Source organism: Falco naumanni, chromosome 8, assembly GCF_017639655.2.
Source record: "Falco naumanni isolate bFalNau1 chromosome 8, bFalNau1.pat, whole genome shotgun sequence".
Classification (NCBI taxonomy): Eukaryota; Metazoa; Chordata; class Aves; order Falconiformes; family Falconidae; genus Falco; species Falco naumanni.
In genome coordinates, this window is record NC_054061.1 from 54,882,864 (window position 1) to 54,903,525 (window position 20,662).

Sequence of the window (20,662 nt, forward strand, 5' to 3'; positions counted from 1 at the left end):
GCAAGTGGTAGCATTACAGCATCTTTTGGACCTATGTTTGAGATTAGAGTGCATGTGTGATTTGTAGAAGAATGTGTTTGGAAATACACACCCATACACTGTGCATGTATTACATACATTCATACATATATATACACACTATTAAAATTTTTTCCCTCAAATTCTAAATCAAAATAGTAACACTTCAGTGTAGTAACACTTCATTCTGCACTGGTATAAATGTATATATAAATAAGCATTTGAGACATTTATTAGAATACTAGTAATGGCTATGATGCTGTTAACTTCAACATACATTTTAGCTACTCCTCATTTGAGCTCTAAATATGCATAATTTACCTTTATGGAGCATGGCAGGGAATAAATGCAGCCAGCACTCATAAATACTGAGGAAAATCCAAAGTAGATAAAGAGCAGGGTATAAGGAATTTATTTCTGAGTATGCCTGATGCTGCTTTCTGATGTATCACTGCTATTTTACAAGGACAGCATTCTGCCTAAACGCCCAACACAAATTACATCAATCATTAGAAAATCCCATTTGATTATGGGGAATAACTCACATAAAATTGAGACTATCCTTTTGACAACAAGGCTTATACAGAATCATCTCCTATACAATAATATGCCTCTAAATTTTTCTCTATCCTTAACTTATCAGACATCTCCCAGTAGTACTTATATCACCAAGCGGAGCAGAGAGAAGCTCTGGTGTACCTTGCAATTCTTAATTCTAGTCATCATCCCACTGCCAACATTTCCCCCAGAGGCCATTCAAAAAAGTTCAACTTAGAAGCTCCAAACCCACCCACCCTTCACTCCCCTCCTCCACATCCATAGCCACCCAAAGGAATCTATTTCACTTCACTGGCTGTGTACTGAGCCACGGGAAACCAGTCTTTGTGAATATTATCCTCATCTTCTATTCTCAGCTCTGCTGATGATTATTTTTTTGTGTGTCTATGTACACAGCAACCTCCCATCATCTTGATAGTCACAGATGTAACTTGATTAGAAAAACAGCTTGTGTCCATGGTGAGGATACTGCTCAGAGTAACCTAGACTCTACAACAGCTGTTTTATTATGATTATTTTGCAGTACAGTATGGCCCACATAAAGGCAAATGATCATTTAGTAAAACAGCTCTTCCTTCTCCCAAATTTCAGTATGATAGAACATTCCAGAATTTATTGCTGATATCACCTTATCTATGCATCTTCCAAATATTAAAAATACGCCTCTTCCAACAGCTGCTAAACTTCCAGACCAGGGCAAGTCAAGCATCTGGGGAAACAGTGATCCATCTTAAAAATCTCTTTTTCCTTTTGCAGCTTCAAACTGCTTCCTCTGCCACTAAACCCCCAAATCTAAGTACCAGCCTCTCCGGCAGACAGTGGATATTGCTGACTTTTTGTGCCTTTTAGGTCTCACAGCTTCTGAAGTTCATTAGGGCTCAAGAGAGCAAAGACAGAGAAGGCTCAGACATATTTTCTTTTGCCTCTGTCATAAGGGAGAGAGGGATTGCCTCTCATTCCACTCCAAAAATATATGTAATTGAAGTATTTAAGTGAGACGAGCACAAAAAAACAGATGAAACCAGTGAGAAAGAATACACACAAACATACTGCCACATCTATAGATTTTGGCTTGCTTTCTTAGTAATTGCCTTTTTCTCACTGGAGTTTTCCTGGAAAGGAAAAGAGTCCCCTTATTTTAAAGGTCCATTGATTAAAATATGACTCAAACACCCCAAAGTTTGGAATTTGGAACCTGATTCAGGAAATCAAAGCAGAGGGAGTTCATGTAAAGCTGAAGTGGTGAGACAGCACTGAACTTAGCCTGCATACAAGTCAGATGCATGCAGAGGATATTGCTGTCATGCGGGAGGGAAAAACATATCTACAGAGATGGGGCTATTTTAAAGCTAGAATACAATATCTTCAATCTGTTCTTTGTCTATTATCCTTACTGTGATTGAGACTATGCACACTAACAACTAGTGGTCCATTTTTAATGCAGGAATACTTCTTACTTTCCTCGCATCAGACCATAAGGGGCAGGGGAAGAGGCAGTACAGTTCTGAAAGATACACATTTTCTTTAAGGAAGTTCATTCAATTGCACAAAGCAATGCCCACTGAAATGAACAGAAAATATTCCAAAGGCTGATTCAAGCATACTGGGAACTTCAAAAAGACCACTTTGGCCACTGCCATGCTGGTGAATTGCCCAACTAGAATTAGTCCTCTTCCCTCCAGTCTACCATGTCATCACTGTTTCTTTGCTTCTAACCAAACCTACAGGATCCGTACAACATGGTCCATGCTCCCAGCATTATTTTCAGCTTAATTTGCAGACTAAAATGCTACACTGCCAAAACTAGTGATTTCAATGTCTCATCTCCTCTTCAGCATGACCTGTAAGACTGTACTCAGCAACACTGACATCATGCCTACAGATTCTGCCTTGGCTGAACCTTAACAGCATTAACTGGAGCAAAACACGGGGTAACAATTAAAAACACATCCTCTATCCTTTTGTTTGCTTCAACTTTTCTGTTGTTACCTCTCCTTTTCACTCATGTTCTGTTGCTTTACAGCTTTTGTACCTTCTAAGAAATATCTGTGATACTCAATTTCAGTGACGTATCTAAACATCGTTTGCTACAAGTAGACAACTATGAATTAAAATGGAACAGTGAGTGAAATAATAAAATGTAATGAAAATCCAAGCAAGCATTTTAAGAGGCAAGTAACACCTTGGTATATCGCTTTAATGGCCTGTGTTTCTAATAGACAGACTGTCACAGGCAGGGTATTGGAAGTCTAAGAAAAATTACTGGAGGAAAAAGTTCACACTTCTTATTTAAAAGGTTGATTGTGCTTCAGGTAATTTTTTTGCAGGTACTATAAGAAAAACTTCTAATGATTTACAAGTCAGGGACTATGTCATAACTGGACCATGTTTAACCAAAGGATGGCCTTTGTTCTGATAACAAGGTTGAATTTGTTCTCAAATTTCTGCATAAATGCCACAACTTTTCAGGTGGAGGGATTACCAGCTCTGCCAAGAGACATACCAGTACAGGCAATACATAGTAAGCTCCTCACAACTCTCTGCCAATGAAAAGCTCAATCAGAACTATCCAGCACCTGCTTTTCACATTATCCCACAATCTTTTCTTGCCTGTTTGATCATTTGCGGAATGTCAGATAACTAGAGAAATTATCTGCATTATCTTCTATTGATTAAACAGCCAATAAGACTGCAAAAGCACTTGTTCACCCGTGTGTGGATGGCATCATTAAAAATTTATATTAGATTGAAAAAAAGCATGAAGTTTTTTTGACAAGAGTACAGTCATTCCTAAAGAAAACGTCAGTTTCAAAGGTTACATTTTTTTTTTTTAAAAAAAGAGTATCTAGATACCATGCTTTCTAAAACTTCACAGTACCAAACACAGAGCTCTACCAAAGCATCTTCCAGGAAAGGAAGGGAGAGACAGGAAGTGGAGGAAGAGGAAAAAAAGAAAAAGAAAAACATAGGGATGAGTCTGCACTGTAGAACAATATAAGATACTTAAGTTCCTCACTAGTACCTAAGGCTTAGAATACCTGATAGAGATGGACAAATTAGACCTTCCAAATTATGTCATTAGTGGAGAAACTTTGTCAAGGGAAACAATTTGCCTTCAGTTGTACAACATCAAATAACAATGCTGAACCACTAACACACAAAAATGCTGCTATAGTTATTAAAAACAAATGTCTCATTCAAGTGAATACAGGCATGATGCAAGACAGTTCAGCCAAACAGCTAAGATATTAGTTTCTCCTCTTCCCTAGCAAAGGACAGTCCGAAACCTCAGAGTTCTGACTGACCTAACTGCTAACGAATAAAAATATGTCAGCATAACAGAAACCTTGTGTAAAGTCACATGGTACTCTCACTCTGTGCCTCACCAAAGCTGACAGGAACCGAAGCCCAGTATTCAGCAGCTGGATTTGCTTGTCTGTGTACAACTTGGTGCTAGGAACAAAAATTCAAAAGAGGAACTCTGTATCCCAACTTAGAGCACGAGCTAAGAGCTGATCATAGCTGGAAACTATCGTCACAGACAAAAGTGTTATGTCACACGCTATAAAGGACAGGAGGAACCAGCACAATCCTCTGGCCTGAGTATCCATACAGCACAGCCTACAAGACTGGCACAAATTCACCATGCTTGCAAGAAGTTCCAGTCTTGATTTTACAAGTCTAGTGCTGGAGAATAGAACAGTACCCGGAAAAATCATTCCAGGGATTAATAATCCTCCTTAGAAACACACTGGCATGTTTCCTTTTTGAATGTGTCTTTTGTAAGATTTCATCCGTTTAATTATCCCACAGACAGACACCTTACCATCCTTTTCAGCCTGTTAGACTAGTGCCATCTTAAGCAAACTTTTGTTCCTTCCCTATGTACTTTTAGATGATAATCAGGTTCTACACTGTAACCTTCAGCCAAAATAAGCTTTAGCTGTTTGAGCTCCCGAACTTCTTCACTACAAGGAACAATGCATAAAGTTTTAATTATTCCTGGTGGCCCTTCTCTAAAGCCTCCTTAACATACCGTGCTGAGAAAACAGTCAGTCTTTCTGAAGGTACAGGGTCTACATTCTCGTTCAACTCTATCCACTACCATTACAACAAGGTAGAACAGAGTCAAAATATCTCTACTTTTCTGTAAAAAAAAATGCAAATTAAGCTAAACTAACAGCAAGAGGGCATTACGTGGGAAATGAGTTTACTATTAGGCTCCCTTTCCACTACAATTTGAATGTAGTTATTTGAAACCTTTCATACAAAAAGCCCAATGGCACATATAATTTATATGACATTTTCCCACCCTGTTACTTTACTTTACAGCATGACAGGAAAAAAAAATATAGTAAGATAATTTGATCTGATGGCTTGATTTACTTATGCTCTTGTCCTGCATGGCTGCTGGTATTTGTGATAATGCTTCCCACTTGTGGTAACTACTGCAGTACAACTTTCCACACATAGCACCTAAGGACATAAGAATTTTAATTCCTTCAAACCTGTAGCTTGTTTTATTAGTTTACCATTGTTAGCAGGCTACACACCAGTAAAACTGGGAAATGTCTTACCAAATTCAAAACTGGTATCTCCATTTCTGCAAAAACAAATTAAAAAGACTGACTGTGAACTGTATTATCACCATTAATGAGTCATCTACTATTTTTGATCTAATGCTGGAAAAACTGTTGCAAATTAACTGAGAAGTAGAACGTACACGTTTTGTATGTAAACCAAAAAAAAAAAAAGGTAATGTGAACTGCAGACTTCAAATACAAATTCTCATCTGCATCAAGTATTTACCATTGCAGCAAATATTTAATTGGTTTTAAATAGGCAATGGAAAAGAATGCATGGAGGGAAATTCTTGCAAGATTACTTTATAGATACCAGAAAGGAATAAACTTATCCCCAATGCAAATGCAGTCCCTACCTACAGTAGTTTACATGGATTGACATACTAACTTTGATCTGAAGAGATCTAATTAAGCAGACTTGACTGTATACATACTTACAACACAAGCATAGCACTACAAACGTACTATTCTAAAGAACTCCAACCAAGAGCTTCCCATTTTGTGCAAGAATTGCAGCTCCTTTATCACCTGACAGGTCATAGTGAGTAAGCCAGAATGCAGAGAATTAAGCCTTGGCTGGACTCTAAACTCAAATACATTTGTCATGTAAATTGTCTAAATATGAAAGAGTGACAAATCCTGCATTACATAGGTAGATTGGAAGTAAGACTGCAAGCTTTAGTTCCAATTTATTACATGTTAAATATTAATGAATTATTAAGAAACCATTCATTGAGGTTTAAACAACTCTACATCTTACATATTTCTAAAGCTCTACAAATCTATTTTTAATAATAGATAATTAATTTATAACAACATTAAATCTAAATTAAATCCTCATTTCAAGCCATAAAAGAAACCCATTGGAGAGCAGCGAAATATGTACTGTTGCTCTATAATAAGGTCACTTCTTTATGGCACAATTTTATTTCTGCATCATATATTATTTGTGTAGCTGAACCAGTAGAGACACACAACACAAGCTTATGCAGCCTGATAAGGAATGTAAGTAGTGACCTCTGCAATAGGGCTGTGTGTTGTTTTCCATTTTAACAAATCATTTTCAGTTTGGATTTCCTAATACTTCTTGTCTTTCAGCAGCGACCTATCATGTCTGGCCTAATCACTATTTATTTTTTCTGCTCATAGTTTCAGCACAAATACTGTAGTCAGTTTTCTGAACAAAGAATTTACTTATTTTAAATGTATTTGATTTTTTTTTTTTTTTTGCAACTTGTGGTAGCAAAGAAAAAGCCACAACTTTTATTGAGAAATCTCTGCAAAGAAATGTGGGTATGACCTGATAGAACTCCAGTGCTTGCTAAATATTGTGTTTAGTGCATTCTGTGTATTTCCCATGACACACTTCATATAACTGAGAAGCTTACCGTTAAGTTGGGGCTGCACATAGCTCTACTATGCATACATACATAGAACGAAACTGCATACAGCTCACCAAGTTGGACCTGGTACTCAAGCCATGGAGTGGTAGGACTTAGTTAGCATGAAGTTCAGGGGGAACAGAAGTACTATGAAATTCATGATGTTACCTTGTGCGCTAAGCAGACCAGATACATGTCCCTGCAAGAAACCTGCTCGCTTGCTTACTTTGTAAGACTGGGCACTGCACTAATGGCTCTTCAGAGCTCAGCAGCTGAAGAAGGCACAAGGTCTGGGACATACCTAATGAGACAAAAAGGACTGCCATCCACAAGAAGACATGCTAAGGCAAGTTCTGAAACCTCACTGTGGCATTTCTCTGTTTGGCATGCACCACTGTGTGATCATATGAACACTACCCAAACCCATCAAATGAGCACAGCAGCTGAGAAACTTGGTCTATCAACAATCTCAATATACTGCAAGAGTGTTTCACTCATGTTCCATTCTTTGTGTAACAAACTAGTAAAAACATCAGATTGCTCACCTTACTCTGTCCTCTGCACTCTCAAACAGAATCCTCAGATTACTGGAGACACAGAATGGATTTTCAAAATCTCTTGCGTGACAGTTGCTACTAGTTCCTTCACTTGTCCAACCTTAACAGTTTATTTCTCTCTCAAGTCGCAGATCCTACCAAATCATACCATGAAACTACATCAGTCAACCCTGCTGAGTAAAGTAGATTAAGTAGAAACCCTTGCAGATCCCATAGAAATCTTTCTGACCACGTAATAGAGCAGAATTTTTAATACAGTGAGAGCTTTTTTATCTGTGGTCAGATCTGTACAGCAGAAAAGAAGGAAACCCCACCTAGCTCCTTTCCTAAGCAGGCCAGTCTTACTATGTGGGAGTGGTAAAAAGTGGGGGAGCTGAAGAAATCACTGGAGTGACTTTCATTCATGTCACAGGAGCACTCAAAATGTGTTCCTTCTAAGGCTCCAGACAGTGAAATTTTGCGACAATAAAAGTGCCCACAGCAAGTCCTCACACAGAACAGGGATTTCTCTGTCAGTCTGCCCATAACAGATCAAGCATAAGCTCTATCCAACCCACGGAGGCAGGATCAGAAACAGTCTGTTTTTCTAGTCTTGATTATTGAAAAATGAAAATAAATCTGTTTCTTCAACTGCTCTGTTCTGATACAGCATCAGAGAGCTCTATATCAAAAAGTCTCTCAAGAGTAGCATCTTTTACCAATCAAGTAATGTAGCTCAGTTTGTACTTGCAGATCCTATTTTTCCTCTAATTTTATATAGAGATTCTCTTCCTCTTCCCCTCTAGAATGACTATAATTATTCTATAAAAATACAGAGCATATGGAATGCTTTCCTCCAAGCAATGGAACGGAGCGACATAAAAGCAATGAACATAAGTGGTTTATTAGAGGTGGTTTCCCTTCCCCATCATCTACTCAAAAGCTGCTGTGAAATTCTATTGAAGTCATACTGTGCAGGGGTACAAAACAGCTATGAAAGGATTTGCCTGCATTACATAGGGTTTACTGTTAATTAGCTCTTGTACACATACGCAGTACATAAAACCAGCTTTTTTTGCTCAGGAAGTGATGATTTCTTGAAAGGACATTCTTTGTTGATATAAAGCTAGCATTAAGATTGTAATTGGAGTTAACGTCTACACCATCATTTTATGTAACCACTTGACAACGGTGGTCTTGGCTAATTAGTTTCTGTTAGTTAAAAAGGAAATGTGAATGAAATTTTCTTAGGGCATAAACAGAGACAGACATCAGCTTACTCAGACCAATAACATCAAGGTGCTAGTTCTTTCCTATCATATCTACCACATGATTCTGATTGTATCTTCAGATTTGCAGTCTCTTACGCAACAGAAAATAGAAACTTCATTTCTTCTTTGATGATCCCTTCTCTCTTAGCATTAAACTGAATGAATCACAGGAAAGATGAACACATTTAAAATTCATAATTTAAGTAAAGACTTTGTCCACAGCCTAGCTTCAATAACAGTTAGCTAAGCTTTTCTGGTGGATTTGGGAGCAGGGCAATGTAGAAGATTCAGCCTTTTGTGACTGCCTAGAGTAATTTTCTTAATGAACAGCAGAGTATTATTTTTAGTCTTTCAATCTTCCTTTTAGGCAATGGTTATCCAAATCTTTGAAGCAGGCATACTCCCTCTTTTTGCCCTTTGCTCCAGAGCTAACAAATATGCTGTTGCAACTCAAGAGAAACCGACTACAATTGTCAGAAGGTATTGAAAGAAGGAGTGTCACTCTAGCAAGGGGTGGGAAAGGAGGATGGCTAACTCCTTTGGGCACCCTGGGAAACCGCAGCCTCCATCCGCTTTCATTCTTTACTTTGGTGATTTCTGGGAGAGGTTGATATAGAAGGGGGAATCCAAACTGAAGTCTTACAGTAACAATCTAGTATCTACTCCCCCCGCTCCCAAAAGGCGGAGAACAATAGGAAGAGCTATAAGCATCTGAGAAAAGCTGGGACACAAGGCTCTGGTTTCCTCTCTGTTCCCTGGGCTGAGATTCTCAGCATGGCAGGGAACGAAGGAAGGAAACAGAAAGGAAGACCAAGAAGCAGTCATATAAGTTACGTGCCAGCTATAAGGACTCCACGTTGCACAGGGAATTCCCTGCTGGCAAGGCCCATCCCATTCCTTTGGGCCTCTGTCATGTGAGCAGCCCAGCGAGGTCAGCCAGAAAACTGGCTCAGCAAACCAACTCAGTCAATCACACTAATTACAGTCAGACGACATTGTGATAGGGACACTATAAATTAAACATGGTACAAATACAGAAAGAATATGTTCACAAATGTGAGGAAAGAAAAGCCTTCCTGCCATATAATTTCCACTGTGGGAAATTCAGAGTTATAATGACAATAACCAGAATTTGCAACTAAGCACAAACAGAAGAGGCACTAATTTCTCCTGTGACTTCTAACTCCTTTACATTTTGAACTCTTTCTGGCAGTTCAGAATGTAGTGAAAGCCTTTGCGAGGACAAACTGAACATGTTGAAAATAAACGTGGGCTCTCACAGGGGAAAAAAAAAAGGCCACGAGATCCAGCAGATAACCTAACAGTCATTTGAAAAAAAATCTATCAAGTACTCTAGAGGAAAAGGGCTAAAATAGCCCTTATATGTGGCACTGAGGTGGAAATGGGAAAAGAAAAGGGTTTCTTGCATTCTTTTGGACAGAACTCTATTGAAGCTAAAAGTTTTTAAAAACCCAAAGACCTATGAGAAAGACATGCAATGCCAAAGGAAAGGATTTCCCCCTACAAAATATAACGGCCAAACATAAGCAGAAAACCTGAAGGTTCACTTGTCTTCTGGAAAACAGGCCACATCATGCATATCAAATTCATCTTTATTAAACACTAAGAATTCCTTTGCTAGCTTACCAGACACTTAGAAAAGCCCCCAAGTCAATGGATCATGGCAAAATCTATTCGCAAACTCCAAAAAACTTGAAAGAAAAGGAACACTTTCTTTCATGGTGTTATCAACATGGATAAGGGTAAAACTGATTATTAATGATTTTAAGGTCTGTAAGTCTAGGGAGGGCATGCAGTTCTTAAAGGGACTTAAGAAGGTTCTAAGTGAAACACATCTATTTTTGATTGACATCCCTACTGTAAAAAGAAGTATCACTTTGCCAATGCAGTTTTGCCCATTTTTAGCCCAAACAAAATGAACCATTTTCACCAAAAAACACCCATGCACAGTTTCACTAATCTAATAAACATTAAAGGCATGAAGCTTCCTCCTTTGGCTTGAATGTGAAAGAACACATACATACTGACATTTAAATACAGTACAATAACTTTCCCTAAATAAATTCTGAAAAGTTGGGGGGGGGGGGGGGGGGGGGGAGGGAAAGGTCCATCTGATCTTAAGGAAACATTTGAGGGTCTTCCCCCTCAGACTGAATGGAGCAGGAAATCACTCACTTGAGTGGAGTAAAACAATTGCTTTAATCCTGTCACAAACACCCTCCCCTCCTTGGTAATTTGCTTTACTACCTTGACAGTAGATTCAAGGAGACAAACCCTATGATTTATACAACATAAAAAGCAAAATAAACTTTGCCTGCTGACACATGGCTGAAGTCTGGCACCTCAGTAGTGTTGTGTCATCACGTCATGCTTCTGCTTCTTTAATTTCACTTTTAAATATAGGGCCCAACCTAACACCCACTGTGATTAACAGGAGTCTTCCCATCAAATTCAGTGGGTATTTGGTAGTACCTCTAGAAACTTTACTACTACCTAAACATTTTCAATGGAAAGGTAAGTTTTTTAGGTGTACCACTTGAATTAAATGGAGAACAAGGTCTGACTGGTTTTAGGGCTAACAGAGGAAGCCAGAGCAAGCAGCCTACAACACTGTAAGAGAGTCACACTAGAGCAAACAAGTTGTCTCCCTAGTATAAAGTCCTTATCCTTCCTCAAAACCCGATTAAAAATCCAATTGATGAAACATGTTATTTTTAAATTGGATACTAAAGTGAAGAATTTCAGCATGGTCTTCATTCTCTGTAGTTTGGTAAGCCCCTTAAACTCATGCAAATAATACGTTTCCTGTATTTGTACTCTGAGTAAAATTGACAACATGGAGACCTGATTGCTTGTTTTGGGAAACTCTGTTTCGATGAATACATTTGAAAATGAGCCCCCCACAGAATTATCTCAAACTGGATATCCTAGATCAGAAAGATTAAAAATAAATATTGGAATAGTGAAAAACTTAAGTTTTCTTCTATTGCTTATTCATTGGTCCATGAATTAAGTCCAAATTATGATTGATTCAATTGAACAAGCTTACTGCTTGATAGCATTTACAGAGTACTGTTTTTCAAGTCTAAACATATTCTCCCTCAACCACTAGAAATGGAAATACTCACATTAGGTACACAACTAGGAAGGAAAGGCAACCTTAAAATCATTTTTTAAAGACAAGAAAAAAAACCCCAAAGTAAAATCCTTAATGAGGTGAAGTTGATTGAAATGATATACTCATTCAGTCTTAGCTCAGGACAGTAATCCCAAAGCCTGGAAGTCATACTAACCAGTTTGATTTTAAAAATAAACAAACGCAATGGCAACAAAGAGCTTTCATGAAAAAAAAATGTGGAGTATAACCGGAATGTTTTGGGAGCCTTCCTACATTAATTTGTTTCGATTGTCATTACTGAGAAATAAAATTGCTGCAAGGTTATGATTTTTTTTAACAGAAAAAAAGAAAAAAACAAATAATAGTGTTACGTGAATTAAGGAAGAAATTCAGTTTTGCTGAAACATTTACTTTTTCCCAGAGAAGTATGGAAGAAAAAGCTTCATTTGCTTTTAAGTACCACTTTAAACAAAAAAACCCCAACAAATGGAAAAATACTAAATTCCAATTTAACCAGAGTTTTCAGTATGTTTACTTTAGTAAAATTTCATCAAGAATCATAAATGTCTGCAGAAAATTTCAGAATTGAATACTTATTCATTTAACTTATTTTTTTAATATCATTTTCCAATCAGCCTGAGTAAGATATTTAATTTGCTTTCAAATGGAAATGTTAATTTGGATGTTCAGAGACATATCTTAAGGACAAATTATTTTTTCCCCCAATTTGCATTTCTGAACAAACTGGATAGTATAACATTCCGATGGCAAACAGGGAAGGACCTTGTATACAAAAACGGAGAAGTGGTGGATGTTACCTAGCATGTTGTGGTAAAGTGGACTGTCGTGTCCATGGATAGTAAATGCAGTCATGACTAGCGGGACCTCTACACCTGCAGGCAATTACAGAACAAAAGACGTCATTTGCCATTCACAAGGACATGCACATGCATGCACCCTTGTCCACACGTGGAGGATGGAAGACACACAGGGAACGATCACTCAGCAAGTACCTATCCATCAGGCCAATGCAGTCCTCAATATGCGGCCCTATGCACCTGCAGCAAATCCAAATTGAAAATAGGGAGAGAAAGAGAGAAACCTGTTATTTACAGATCCAAGAAGCTGGAATCCCCTCTTTGTGCCACATTCTTAATTACAATTCTTAAGAGAGACCCAAGTCACCACAGAATTATAGCTTGTGAGAAAAACAAGCTTGCAATGGGAACAGTAATAGCAACAGCACTCAAGGTTGGACATATCTTGGCTCAAACAACACTTAAAGCAGGTTTCACCGGCATACGTAGGTGTCCTGACAATAGAGCTGCTTTTTCTGGATGTTGTCTGAATCATCAAACCAGTGATTACTGCACAAAAGCTGTTAATTTGTAAGATGAGACCTTCAAGAGCACAATGCAATTTTTTTTTCTTTCTGTAATTGATGCAATTGTTCATTCTGTTCTAAGCTCCTAGCTAGGGCAACTGCGAAATATTTTTGAAGCTGACTACACTTTTATCAGGGAAACTCAAGGATTAACTCCCATCAACAAAAAACAGAAAAATACTGTCAGCTGATTCAGGCATTTTATTCTGCTTTCCTTAGATGCTGCCAAAAGTACTCCACCTGCAAAATCAACAGGTGGTCAACAAAGGCAACAGAAATGCAGGGAATCACTTTTGCAGCACCACTAAAGCACAACCATGGGGAAAGTCTTTTTGCAAAACATGAATATGCATGGATTTTCCTTGCCCACATGAAGAGCACTGAAGTGGTGTCCTAGGCCCACTGCATTCAAATAGCAAGTCACATTTACACAGCAGCCACGATTCTCGGAGACAGATATGCAAAGCTAAACTTTTAGGGGTTAAGACAACCTGGCACCCTTTAGTGCTGAATGCCCAACTCGTCCCTCTGTAGCCACGTGGAGCATCTAGCTCTCAGGATTTTAAGGAAACCAAACCATTTATTAAAACTCTTTAACAAGACCTCAGAGCCATTTTATTAAAGGCTCTTTGGCTGTGTACAGGAGCAAGTGATCTGACACATCAGTAGACTGAAACTCACTTATGTTGAAGCATCTGAAATTTAAGGTATGATTCCCAACTCTTTTTAAAGTCTCCTGCTTTCAGTTTGGCTTTGATAGAGGGATATGCATGTCAAAAAATCTGAAAGAGTTCAAATATGCTCCCATGAGATCTTCTTTCCACTTCACCATTGCTTGCCACTCATCAACTTTTGCTGCATTTAAATTAGCTATCACTCTGCCATTATAAAATAAATTCAGTGAATTAAATTTCCCCTTACCTGCCCATCAAAGAGAGAAGAATGATAGCGAACCTTACCAGTTGTTTGCTTACTTGAATTTTCATTTTTGCATAAAAACTGACATGCAAACGCAAATTGTAAGGGTTTCCTCAATAATGGTTTCCTTCAGAAAATGTGCAGACATAAAAAGGATTCATTAAATACCCAGGTGGCCAGATAATGCATAAACAGAAAGGATAGATTTAAACACAGTTCAAAAACTTGGAGAGAAATCTTGACAGGTATTTTTTAAATTCCAGCTGTCCCGGGCTTCAAGACTTCAGAATTCAGGACTGTTTGAATTCTAACCAGTCTTAAACGTATCTAATGTTTCTTCCATTCATGGAATTCTCAGCAATTTGCAGAAAACCAGTTCAGTAATGAAGGAGGCTGAAAAAAAGTTGTTCAGATCTTCCATTTGCTAGCATGTCATGAGAAGCTGAGCTCAGACTCTTGCTATAAATAAAAAGAAGGCCCTCTTCAAATTAGAGGTCTGAGAACATTACTAGTTCAGACAACTGGCAGACTAACATAAAGAGCCTATTGTCTTGAAGTCATTTCACATCTATACATTTATTCTCTTAGACGTCTGGAGAACAGGACTTGAATCCAAGAAGAGAGAGCTGTTTAGACCTCACCCACTCCGAGTTGAAATACCATCGATTTTTATTTAAACCTGTAATCTTCTTCCGCGGACTCCCCAGCCCCAAACTGAAAACTCTGTCCAGGTGCAATTTCCATTGCTCCTAGTTGAGCAGCTTCCTACTCTCTGACTGGCTGTTGTGATTACATGTGGGAAAATACAATACTGTGTGAGTAATGGCAATATTTATTAACAAGTTATTTTGCACCACCAAGTCATCAATTATTTTTCCTCTGAAAGTAACCTCTTTGGTTTCAGGCTTTTTGACACATAAAAGTACAAGAATTACACAATTATACATCACAATGGTATTCCATTCACCCCCAGTGTTCTTTCTGCTTGGAGTCTGAACGATATTTTCATTTCCAAGTTTGCTCTGTAAAATGAACTTGTTAAGTGAGACATGCCAATTTATTAATGATATATTCAGTACTTTGCAACAGTCCAATACAGTTTATACAGAAAATCACATTTGGAGCTCATCCTAGCTTTACAGATAATCATCCTCTGAAACAAAATGACAAATTAAAACAGTTTTGAAAGTTCGAGTAACAACTGCTTTTTCCTGAAACAATGCTGTTTCCCCTTTGTCACAAATACTGCCTTTCATCAGTTTTCCTTAAGCTTGAATGGTGGGGTCTTAAGTGTTCACAGATGTGGAGTAGCAAAGCCATTTTTAGTCAGATGAATTCTCAAAAGTCTTTGTTGTTGGAAAGAAAACAAAACTGATTACACAATGGCATAAATGGATTAACTCTGGACAGGAGAAAACCTTAGTTCTGGCAATCACCTGGTCACCCAGCTATTGCCATGGATAAAGACAGACAACTCAAAATCAGGGGGTTACGTAGCTAACATAAAGTGCATACTGATGGTGATAGTAAGGAAGTTGAACTGAGTGAGGCAGGAGGTAGGAAGAAATTTTGCATCATCAGAATAGTAAGTTTCTTATTCAGAGTTTGTTGCCATTGAATTTGATTATTGTTTCATCTGGAGTACATAATACCTTCCTAAAAATACACCTAAGCTTTAGAGGCAAGACAGTACTTTTGCCTTAAAATCCTTTCTGGATCACATATGTGTTGATAAGGCTCCCATCACTTCTCTGGTCTTGGCTTAGAAGGAAAATAATGTTCTGGAGAACAGTAATACACTTCCTTCAACAAGCTGTGTGAGAAAATGCATTTCTATAATGAGGGGAGGTGTCCAGTGAGATCTCCCATTTGTGTCTTGCCCAGCAAGGAAGCAGAATGTCAAATGCTATTATAGAATTAGTATTTTATTTTTGTGAAAGTGTTACATTTTGGCTAGCTCTGCAAGCAAGAGGTGCCAAATGCTCTCTGACTCTCTCGAACTAAATGGGATAGCTGTCCCCTGTGCCTCAGATCTGCTCCAAACTGTCTTCAAATAGCTGATGTTTATCATGGAGATGTAAGGCCAAAAGCACAGTTCTCGTATCCAAGGAAGTCACTCCTTGATAGTTCCCTCAGTCAATATAAGATCATTAACAGGGCTGGATAATTACACACCTATTAACAGAAGCAGTCATTGTACTTGAATAAGGGAGGAGAATGGTGTTATCAAAATCTCATGCTCTAGGGTGTAAAGCAGTCGCCTGCAAATGCCATGATGAAATTCTGGCAAAACGCTCACAGGAAATGCAGAGGTGGGACAGGTATCTTCCTTGGTGACAACAACAGGTGGCAATGACTAGAAACAACGTACGAGAACTAACAATCCATTTTAGCAAGGAGCCTGATTCAAAGTGAACAGCACTGCTGGCAGCACTGCTCTGCAGCAGCTCAACACTTTTTGATGAGTATCCAAGCTGCAGTGCAAGGGCATCAGTTTTATTCCAGCAATTGATCTGACAGAGAGGAGAACAGACATGCTAGATGAAGTAAAATTACATTTTCTCTGTAGTATTCAGTCGTGAGCCAAATATCAAGATGTGTTCCCTCCACAACATATTTCACTGAAGAATCCTGACTGAGGGTAACTTTAATATTAATTTTTAAAAGAAGAATGAAAGTATGAAGCTAGAGAATTCAGAATTGAAAGAGAAAAGGTAAAGAGAGTAACTTTTCCCTTCTCTCTGTGGGCATACGCTGACAAGTATGGGCATACTGTATGTGGGCATACCCCTGACGACACTGGCAGGAAGATGGACAATTCATAAATGCCAAATAACTTGGCATTCATTAACAGTTTCATTAACATAATGAAACATGTCAGAAAGTCTTTAGTAACACTTGAAAAGAACACCCATGCTTTCTCAGACATGGGGGATGGTGGGGTATTGTTTTTATGAGGCGTAACAAAATACCTAAGAATAGACGTGTTAACTTGTTTTTAATAAGAAATTAAGGATTTCTATGAGGAATAGTCTTTGACTCGCGGCAAAGGGATAGCTACTCCTCTGGGAGATAACCATACCTTTGCATATGTAACCTGGGTGAGACTTCTAGCCTTTTTACTAGTGGTAGTTTTTCATTTCTCTGGGGATCGGCATATGATGCTACATCAGCCATTCTTTCACCCAATCAGCTGCAGAAAATAAAAAGGGAAAACTGAAAGTTCAAGGACTAAATGACAACATAACTCAGCACAAAGGAACCCTGTGTCACCAAGGGCTGCCAGTGAATACCAACAAGCTTGGTTACAACTGCCTGATGCCCTTCCTATTTGTTTATGAACTAGAACAGCAGATTTTCATCACAAGGCATAAAAGCCTCTCTCCCTGATCCTGTTCTACCCAGGGAGATAAAAACAACCAGCCACTTGCAAAATACTGATGCACATGAAGAAGTGGAAAGGCATGGAAACATTCTGCTCCCTTCCTGGTTTGGAGAAAAACAGTTGTGCCACAAAGACCATTAATAGTTAGATTAGTTAGACCAGCAGAGAAAAAGAGGAGTGAATGGGAAGATCTGTCACATCCTGGTCTTCTGAAAGGCCAGCAAAGCTGGCAAGGTGGACAGTAAATCTGTCATCCATAGCTGGGTTTGTCAGATTCAATCAGAACTGGCACTTCCACCATCTACTAAAGCCAGAACCAGAGCTCCTCAAGTGACCTCATCTTTTCATATTGTTTCTTCTTACACTCTTCTTCCACAGTAGCAGCGTTTTTCTTACTGCGTTAACTGATTTAAAGGGTCTAAGGGGAAGACAAATCTGCAACAGATCCTGGCTGTGTCTTTGCGATCTCACTTTCATTTCCCTAATGTCTCTATTGTAATTAGATTTGCAAAACCAGCAAAAGGTCTCATTTTGAATGGCAACAGCTGTTGACATCAAGATTACATTGAATAATTTACTGGTTTAATTTTAGCTGCTAAACAATAAGAGCCTCTTGTTGAAGATTATTTCACTGGCTGGAGTTTTCTTTTTTTCCCCTGGCTGCCTCTCTTTCTGTGTACGCTGGTCATTACCAACCGTCTCATGGAAAAAACATTTATAACTTATGCAGGCCATGCAAAACAATAGTTGTGTATGTGAGTACTATTATTTTGTTGCACAGATTCTTAACTCTGGCTCAGATACATGGGCTGTATAGTTCCAAATACAACAAGTGATGTTGAGCAGTTAGACAGGACTTGAGAAACTGCTGCTCAGACTCAGACTCCTGTATAAAGTCTGGCTTCAGACAAACTGTTTGCATTAGTCCCCATATATATATTAAAAAAAAAAAAAAAAAAAGAGAGCGAGTGCAATAACACTTTCATGTCACAGTAGTGCTGCTGGCTTAGTTCACCAATACCAAGGAGCAGAGATAAAAACTCTATTAACAAGTAAATACTAGAAGTCATTTTACAGGATTACACTTTACTTTAAATGGTCGTGTTTGCTACAAACCAGTGGTACCTAGTAGGAAAGCAAAGAGCATTGCTGTGAAAAGTTGTTCTCAATGGTTTTCAAAAGGGTAAGTCTTCTTCTGATAAGCTGCTGGACATTCATGAGTAGAACCTGAATATCAAAGGTTACATTACTGCTGCACACACTGTGTTTTCAGGAGTGGAACAAGTGCTTTACTAAGCCAAAGTGCATGTAAATCATCACGTGCTATAAACAGTAAATAGGATGACTCACTTCACAGAATTTGCACTTACCCTTGGGTGCAGTTTGGATGACATGGATGACACTCACGATCTTCATCAGCGTATTTGAAAATAAAGCTGTTGGCCCCCTGTAAGCCATCAGGACATTTTTCCACACAGTTTGGACCATCCTTAAAATGGAAACACTTCGTGCAGTGGTCAGGACCCTGGGGAGCGAGGAAGACAGAAATGTGGTGCATTCAAGTTACTCTGTCTTTTCCTGCTACACCAGAATTGCAGGTCCTAGATTGACAGCACACTGAGCAATAAAAAAATAGCATTTATTTCCCAATGAACAGTGAATTAGCTTCAGTCTCGGTTAAGGAGCAGCAGACATGTAAATCCTGTTACTTTTGGCCATAAACTTACTCTGTAGAGCATACAACTAAATTCTAGATTCTAAACAGGTTTTCCTTCAACATTGATCCATACTGAGCCACATTTGCAAAGCAACTGCAATGGCCTTTCAGTAGGATCCCCTACCTCTGCACTCCAGAATTATTTTCCACACTGCATTCTCCCTGTAGTATCTGGTCACAACAAAACTGAAGAGCTACAAGTTCTCCATCTTCTTATTATGTGTATAGACTAGATTGTTATGAACCACAAACCAAGGCTCCTGGACAATATAAAAGTAAAATTTTAAAGCTGTGATGATAAGCCAGCATATAACTGAATCTAGTGTCCACGTTGGGCACTGAGCCCTGCTATAAACCCAAATTTCCATCATGCGTTGAATACTTGAAACATTAGCTTCTTACTTTATGACTGTGCTGCAGAAAACAGTATTATGACAAAAATTATGATGCCTTTCCCATTTAGTAGGTAAGTTAAAGTAATAAAGAAATAATTTATGAGTTAAGTTTTCTCAATTATGAAGATCCTAAAGTACAACTCCTCTTTGCCCAGGATGTTTGTGACTTTCAGTCTTTTGTATACTGCCAAGATTAAAAGAAAGAGACAACGTCTATCTCGCAAAAGAGCAATAATCTTTGAAAACTCACTAGCCATTATAAAGGTAACAACCACAGTTAACATTCATTTAGGATCCACGAAAAAAAAACCCTAAACAAACACCCCAACATATTGTTCAAGCTGAGTGATTGAGACAATTTCCCACTTTTTTTTATTTTTTCTTTTTTTCGGGGTGTGGCGGGCAGGGTAGGTAACCAAATTTGTGGTAGAACAGGACAGAAGTGAGTATAAAGAATGCAATGATAAAAAAGGGCACTGAAACCACAACTGCATGCTATCTGTCATATAAAAAAAAAAATGCATCTGTACCACTAAGGCATTAAGACAACTGAGGAAAGAAAAGGAAAACTTTTCAAACCACTTCCTTAAGGAGGCTGGTCCAAAGAACTTTATTACCAGTACCAACTTCCCTACATGCAGAATATGCATGTTTTCTATTTTTGTTCACATTAATTTTCAACAGCTGCTTTAAAGTCTACAAGCAGAAAATACCCATGTTTTAGCACACTTTAACAAGCTAGCACATAATATATCAAATTTTGTTCTTACCGGCCCATAGCACGTGATCATGTTTTCTTCCATCTTTTCACACTGGGGATCACACTCCACGCAGACAGAACCATTTGCAAATTCTCGAAATTCCCTACGAAAGTATTTTGCGGGCAGGTTAGGAGAAAGCAAGTGAGACTGAGACAAAATGGCTGGCTCTTCACCTGGTAGAAACATTTTCAGCTTCGCTGAAGTCAGCAGACTGCCAGCTGAAATCACTTCTGTTAACGACATGATGCTGCTTTAAACCAGCTGAAAACCAGGCCTCATCAGCAATGTCATTCACAGACAGGTGAAACAGAAGATATCTTTTTTACCAGTATAAAACTATAGTGGGTTCCCCTCCCCCACCCCCTTTCCTTAAGAAATAAGGACCTCATTAACAGGACAAAGTAACACTTTTCTCTATTTTTATCTATAGAATTGTCACTCATGGCTCAGATTCAGGAAGCCACTTGTTACATTTGAGACACGGCTAACAGGTAGGAAAGGATTAGAAAGAGCATTGAACACAGTGCTGACTTTAGTTAAGTCTCTATAAACACTTGTTTTAAAGCCCGTTCTCCAAAAGGCTCGTCACTCAACAACAATTCTAAACTGAGGTCT

General features: G+C 38.5%; 1 protein-coding gene across 2 annotated transcripts in view; it reads right to left on the minus strand.

The window, feature by feature from the left end:
* Positions 1 to 20,662, minus strand: part of ERBB4 (erb-b2 receptor tyrosine kinase 4) — a 399,492-nt gene that overhangs the window by 140,727 nt on the left and 238,103 nt on the right. The window contains exons 13-15 of one of the 2 annotated variants that reach the window (XM_040604703.1): positions 20,057 to 20,150; positions 18,545 to 18,699; positions 12,306 to 12,380 (exon numbers count right to left, since the gene is read on the minus strand). In XM_040604703.1, coding sequence (XP_040460637.1) covers positions 12,306 to 12,380; positions 18,545 to 18,699; positions 20,057 to 20,150 — 324 coding nt within the window. Of the gene's footprint in view, positions 1 to 12,305; positions 12,381 to 12,500; positions 12,546 to 18,544; positions 18,700 to 20,056; positions 20,151 to 20,662 lie in introns of both variants that reach the window. The other variant, XM_040604704.1, reaches the window with a different exon arrangement.